This window comes from Platichthys flesus, chromosome 7 (genome assembly GCF_949316205.1).
Source record: "Platichthys flesus chromosome 7, fPlaFle2.1, whole genome shotgun sequence".
Lineage (NCBI taxonomy): Eukaryota > Metazoa > Chordata > Actinopteri > Pleuronectiformes > Pleuronectidae > Platichthys > Platichthys flesus.
The window spans coordinates 14,711,938-14,718,796 of record NC_084951.1 but is presented as its reverse complement, the minus strand read 5'-3'; the positions used below and the strand labels follow the sequence as shown (position 1 = coordinate 14,718,796).

General features: G+C 40.7%; 1 protein-coding gene across 1 annotated transcript; it reads right to left on the bottom strand.

The window, feature by feature from the left end:
• Positions 1 to 308: 308 nt before the first annotated feature.
• dclre1b (DNA cross-link repair 1B) lies at positions 309 to 5,178 on the bottom strand. The gene is made up of 4 exons (XM_062392657.1): positions 4,681 to 5,178; positions 3,278 to 3,443; positions 2,985 to 3,167; positions 309 to 2,810 (listed from the first exon to the last, which is right to left on the bottom strand). The coding sequence occupies exons 1-4, from the start codon at positions 4,876 to 4,878 to the stop codon at positions 1,624 to 1,626; spliced, it is 1,734 nt and encodes a 577-aa protein (XP_062248641.1). The 5' UTR covers positions 4,879 to 5,178; the 3' UTR covers positions 309 to 1,623.
• Between the last annotated feature and the right edge of the window lie 1,681 nt (positions 5,179 to 6,859).

Genomic DNA, 6,859 nt, shown 5'->3' with positions numbered 1-6,859 from the left:
AGTACAGTCCATGCTTCATGGTGTTCAGTTGAGAGCTGAATCATTGCAGTGCAAAATGTCGTTGGCGCCTGAATATATGTGAGTTTTTTTTTTCTTATAAAAATCTGACATGCTGCAGAAACCTGCAAGACTATTTAAATGAGAAGCAAGGCTTCAAGTTAAAGGTGACATCTGCTATAAACTACTGCCATCTTGTGGGAAAAAAACGCCACTGCAACAATAGAGAGCTGTGCTTCTCCATCGCATCTCAGTCCTGCAGCGTGTGTGGTTCATTCAATACCATGAGATAATTTGAATACCAGAGCAGATTAGTGAACCAATAATATGTAATTTAATGAAGAAACAATTGGCACATTGTCATTCAACATACAAATTACAGCAACATGGATTACATTAAAAAAGAATCCACAGGGCAGCTGCTGTCACCTTTTATCAAAAATGTCTAAAAAATAATGGAAAACAAAAACAATATAGAACACACAGTACACTGTGGAGGGAACAAAGTCAGAAGAAATACTGCAATTCTGCACATATATCCATTCATTTCTTACAATTATAATTGAATTGTTTTTGTAGCTGCACCACTGAAATAATGGCCACTAATCATACTGAAGGCCTTTGAAGATTCATATTTCTCTCTCTATTCTCTTGTAGTTCTAATATAAACTACAAGAGAATTAAAGAACCAAGGATTCACATACATAATTTTTTGAAAGTCTCAAGCAACTGAAATTAAGCGACTTGGCCAAATGAAATACAGTCACCGTGTGCACCTCTTGAACCATATCAACCAATCAAATTTTACTTGTATAGCCCATATTCACAAATCACAATTTGTCTCATAGGGTTTAATTAACCTTTTTAAACAGCATTACATTTTAAAACATTACATAAACAAAGTATACTTTTAATAAATGTGCCATCTATATTTACGACAGTATGAACACAAATGTTTACAAATGTATGACAAAACATATATAATACATTTTTCAATTGTCTCTCAGACAGGTAGTTTTCTTAAAATAAAATAAGTTCTGGTGTCTGGTTTTTCATAATTGGCTGACTAATACAGTAAGGAACACTGCTGTTAAATCATACATTTTAGTCTTTCTTTTCTACTATAAAGTAATCATCACATGCAGTAAAAGAATAAAGTGTAAGTTAAAAGGCTGAACTGGAAATATGGCAAATACATTTGATACATTTTTTTAAACTTTCAGGCTAAAACTGAATGCAGATTTTGGGTCATAAGTCATGGCTCTTGACATGTGTCATCAGGAGTTCATTGAACCCCCCTGTCACACCCCAAATATAAAAGAAGGCATCACCAAATGTCCTTACTAAATTCCAAATGGTTTCTGAGTTGTGCTCCACAAACTAAATTATAGAAGACGAACAGAGGCACTGAAACACAGATGACTAGTGGGATGATAGAAAGAGGTAAATCTAAATTTATAAATTTCTATTACAGTTTCGACGCTTAACTCCAGACCAACACAAAAAGGAAGCAACACAAGGAAAATTATATATAGGACAGAAAATAGTAAATTTTAAAGTATTTATTTTAACACACATAGAAAACAAGGTAAAAAACTTCAGCTCACATTATTTACTGAGATTTCATTATGAATCATATAGCGGAGAGGGGAAACTGCGCACAGAGCTTTGCTGCAGGAGGCCCCAGGTCTTATAGTCCTCCTCCATGAAGGGGAGATTCTTTAAAACACTGTTTTCAAACTCCTCTAAATACTTCTCCTTCAACTCAGTGGAGGAGAGACAGGAAGTACAGGAAATGTTACTGGAGCTGTTCTGCAATAATGTCAGGCTGTCAAAATCACTTCCACATCCACTGTGCTGACTCATGTCTGACGATTTGTGGTTCTTCTCAACATTTCGGTGTCCCCGTTGTTGACTGTTGTAATTTCCACTTGATGCTGTGTTCCTTGTTTTGGCATTAGTTTCAGAAGGCCTTCTGTATGTAAAAATCTCCACTGGAGCCTGGTTTCCCTGGGTATGTTGACTGAGTGGCAGAGATTCTTCCATTAGCATGTCTTCTGAGACTGTCTGGACGATGTTGAGGCTCCACGTGTCTCCAGCTCCTCCCCTGTTTTTGTTAGGGGTTACTTTCTTGCTAATGTCGATAAGGATACTCTCGGAGTCCTTTTCACTACTTTCTGTGTCCATCTCATCCTCAGAGGCCTCCTGGTCCAGACACTCTGGTTCACAGACTTCTTCTTCACATGGCATTGTGGACCCCTTTGGAGGAGACTCAAATATCACCCCCTTAGGAGCAACCGGTCTGAGGTGCCCGCTGCGAAGGCGTGTAGACGCTGATGATCTGAGCTGGATCTCAGGCTGTCTCAGCATGTACTGTCGGACTGACTCAGGGACAAGGATTTCAGGGCGCTTTTTGCTGGGCAGTAAGGCAGAGAGATTTCCAGGTGCACGAGTTCCCACGATGGGTACAAGGGAGGTAGGTTTAAGCGCAGAGACAAAATCCTCTAGCTCTTGATAAGAGGAGTGGTCGGAGTAGGGCACCACATGGATATTGGGATGGAAGGAGACGAGGGGCCTGCTGGTGGGCAAGATGGCCAAAGTGGGATGTTGTAAGTTCCACTGGTTCAAAGTGGCAAAACTGATCTCTGACTGATATACGGCTCGGATGCGACCGGCCCCCCGGTCAGTGGTGAAAACGTCAGGCAGCTCCAGAGCTTTGAGGGTCTCCATCCTCTCAAAACTCACCTCAATCCAGGTTTTGAATTCCATGGCCAGGTCCAGCAGCAGGGACTCCTTCCCCAGTGCATACAAACCTGTAATGCATCCCAAAGTCAGCAAAACTAACAATGCAACATTGGATAACATGATAACTAACAGTATATTTCTAAAAACTCATATTTCATTAGACTGTAATATATATTGGATCTTTTACAGTAATCATTTCTAGTTGTAAAATCATCCCAACGAAAAACTCCATACAAAATTACCTATGACAACATTGTGGCTGGGGTGGCTGCGGATGATCTCTTTGATTTGTTGAGTGGCTTGCTTCCTGGAGGGGAGGGTGCGGTTGGGGTCACAGTTGGTGTTGTCCAGGTACAGGACGTCAATAGTGATATTTGTCCTCAGACATGGCTCACGCAGCATTGAGGGAGTATACCTGAAGTCACCTGAAATAAAGAGGGACACAATTCATTCCTGCGATGCTCAACTCAATATAGAACCTGTGCATATGTTTTCATCGTATGAAACTAATCTTCCAGTGGCTTCTGACACTGACCAGTGTACAGTATAGAACCAAAATAGCCTTCGAAGAGAAACATCACCGCCCCTGGGCAGTGGTTGGCCTCTATAAGGGTGACTGTCAGCCTCTCTTTGCCAATGTCATCCAGCGGCAGCAGGTGTGGGTCTCCAAGCTCTAATGGATGGATCCACTGTTCCTTTACCTGAGCAGAATCAGAAAGGATCAGCAGAAGGTTACTGTAAAGGACTTCACACACACACAACCATTGTTACCCTTATGACTAAAACAAATAATTCCCCCAAATTATGCACCTGATATTAGATCATTAGGGCATTAGATCGCAGCTCATCTCAACAGATATAAGCACTCTCTACCACCATCAAAACAACACATGAAAAAATCAAATCTGTTTTGTCAACTCTCTGTGGTCAGGCCACACAAGTTCCTCTGACACTTAATTTAGTTCTCCCCCCCCCCTGTTTGTCATCCATTCAAAGATTATTAAAATCCATGAATCCTTTTCAATGGCTGCTACTGTACATCTAACCTGCAGCATTCCCCTTTGTTCATCCTGACATGCTTGAAGCAAGCCATTTTTGACTTTGCTGCTTTGATTGGATCCATAGTACCTTACTGGACATGTCACATCAAACCAAAACACAAGTTGTAGAGTTTGTCATATTAAAAAACGTGTTTTTCCGAGAGGACTGTCGAACATGATGTTTTTAAAAGGATTTGTTCAATGCTGATCTGATTTTTGTTCTGGAAGTTTTCTGGAGCTGGTGAAATGAGAACTCACGAATGGCTAGAATTGCTGTCACTCTCTATGTTCCATGTAGCTGTTCGCATCCTATTGGACAGTTAAGCCTAAAGTATGCATTCCTAAATCACATTGTGTCCTTACGTCTTGCCACTGGTGAAATACGCTAAAGAGTTGAGCTGGATTTGAAAGTCCCTAAGCATAGACACTACAATGCATTGTTTGTTGGTCCTTTATCTATAACCTGACCTTGGGTAGAGAGAGAAGGGAGTTTCAGTGGAATAAGACAGGCACTACTCTCTTGTACATATATAATGTAATATACAATAATATATAGTGGCATATATACAGTAATATGTGAGGCTGGTCAAAAATTAACCCTAACCCTTAACAGTTTCCTGAACTTAAAAACCAGAGTGGCTTTGCAGATCCAGACATATGGACACAAATATCACACAAGTTAAGTAGGCAACCAAGTTTATATGTAGCACATCTCTCCTAGATTCCAAAACCAGTCCATCCAATTTACAAACTACAAAGCTATATATTACAGATGTGTAGAAAACTTTAAACCACATCTCGATGCAAAAGCAGACAGCGTTATGTCCCTTCATCCCTCGGTACACTGTCCTGGAGGAGGCAGAGGAATGACAGGTGGAGCTCGTGTGACCCTCCTCACCTGCAGCTTCAGCCTGAGCAGTGTGGCGGTGGTGGGGGAGCAGTAGATGGGCCTGTTGCTCCACGTCGAGGTCAATCCCACCGTGTGGTCGCTGTGCATGTGGGTCAAGAAAAACAGCCGAGCACCGGGACACTTCCGAACCTGCCAGAAGTCGACGGCCAGAGGCGTGTGCGGGATGACTTTCCCATTGACGGCCATGGTCTGTGGTCACACTGGAAATGCAACACAAAGCGGCGACTGAAGGTAGGTTTCGAGTTTTGTATATATGTTTTAAGTTTCTCACTAAAACAACAAGTTGAAAAGTTCAGATTGTTTTTGAGTCCACGATAAATAGGACAACGCAGTGTAAGCTAACTCTAGCTAGCATTGAGAGGCGAGCAAACGTCTTCTCTGTATCCTGCAGCAGCACGCACACAGCTCCTCAGTCGTTGCATGTCGAACACTTCCTCTTCTGTGTTCATTGTCGGGTTGGCCTGCTAACACACACCTGCCCGCCATTTCTGTTTACAATTTGTTCCGCGTTTTCTTCTTCTCCCTCGGTCTCAAAATGGTTGTGGAATCACACTGCCACCTGTAGGTCATTGCGTGTATGACACAGGGCAATCATGCGGGCCGCATTACAAATCCCCCGGTGAGTCAGTGGCAATAACAGCTGGACTGTTTTCATATAAGTAATATCCTCCAGTAAAAGTCAAGAGGGTCAAGCCATGTTTGTTTTATGAAGCACATTCAAAACAAACAGAGTGGTATTTCTGTAAGTGTTGTACAGTCACTTAGAGATGATTTAGATTTAGATCTGTGGTGAGGCCAGAAACCTGCGAGTAGTCTTGGATTCAGACATGAATTCCTCAAACAGTTTTAACAACATCATCAAATCAGCTTTTGGTAAAATCAGTATTAGATCATTTTTCACATTCAGTGATGCACCAACCGTTAGTCACGCTTTATTCAAGAAAAAAATATTGCTGACTAAATCCAACTTAAAAATAATTAACGTCAAATGTATGTGGACATATACAACAATAAATTCTGATATCAGTTTTTTTTTTCATGAATGCAAACAAAATAAATACCAAGCAAGAAGAAATGCAGCATATAGCACTAATCGATACTCAGACATTGAAGTGAGGAACTGCTGAGTGAAATTGTTTCAGGTGCACACAAAATCTGGATGCAATTTAGATTTAGATATAGGTAGAACTTTTAAATTGTTTCTGACACCATTGGAACAAGTCTTTTTTATTAGTAGGATTTATCGACACCGGTTATAAATCGGTTTATCAGTTTTAAAGTTCTTTTCTTAAAATACCAAAAGCCCAAATCAAGAATTGGCGACCCACTTCATCTCACTGAAACTGAATTTCTTGTGGTTTTCCACTAGATGGAGCCAACACAGAGGAAACTGTTACGTTATGACACTTTCATCTTAGAGGAAAGAAAAATGAGTCCGTGGAGGACTTTTAATTTTAAACATTTTATGATTGATTCTTCATTTTTCATTTTTCTTTTTCAACAGAATCAGGAAAAAGTACAGATTTCATCTTCAGTTTGATTTAATAACGTCCTTGTAAAAATATAAATTTACTTTCAGCCATAAAGCACAACATTCATATTTTTTTTCACGACAAGGTGACATGACGAAGTCTTCATGGCTTCACTACCAAAATATAAACAAACCGAGGTACAATCAAGGAAATTGTGTTTATCTGATTGTGATATATTAGATGATGGACTGATTTAAGAAAGGGTGTGTGTGTTGGGATATTTAACAAAAATGGGGTCGTTGCTATGGTGACAGCGCCCCCATTGTAGCCCCCTCCCCCCTCCCCTCTCACACTGCTCCCTTTTCAGGATTATACCTGGGACTACTGCACATTCCTCTTATCACACAGTGAGCTTCCTCTCCACGTACCCACAACCACATTAATCATACTCTGATTTACACTTAATTAACTGTTACTCCTCAGCAGACACTACACACTTCACACCACACACACTCACACACAGACACAAACTTGTGTCTCCATAGGGGTAATGTGCTCCTAAGCCCTTCAGAAGTTTGCACCTGTGGGGACCTTCTTTCTTTTTTGTTGTGGCACAGACATTCCTATGAGTTAGTTTTGTTTGTACAAACACACGCGCACACACACAAATAAACACACACGCCCTTTGAAACCTT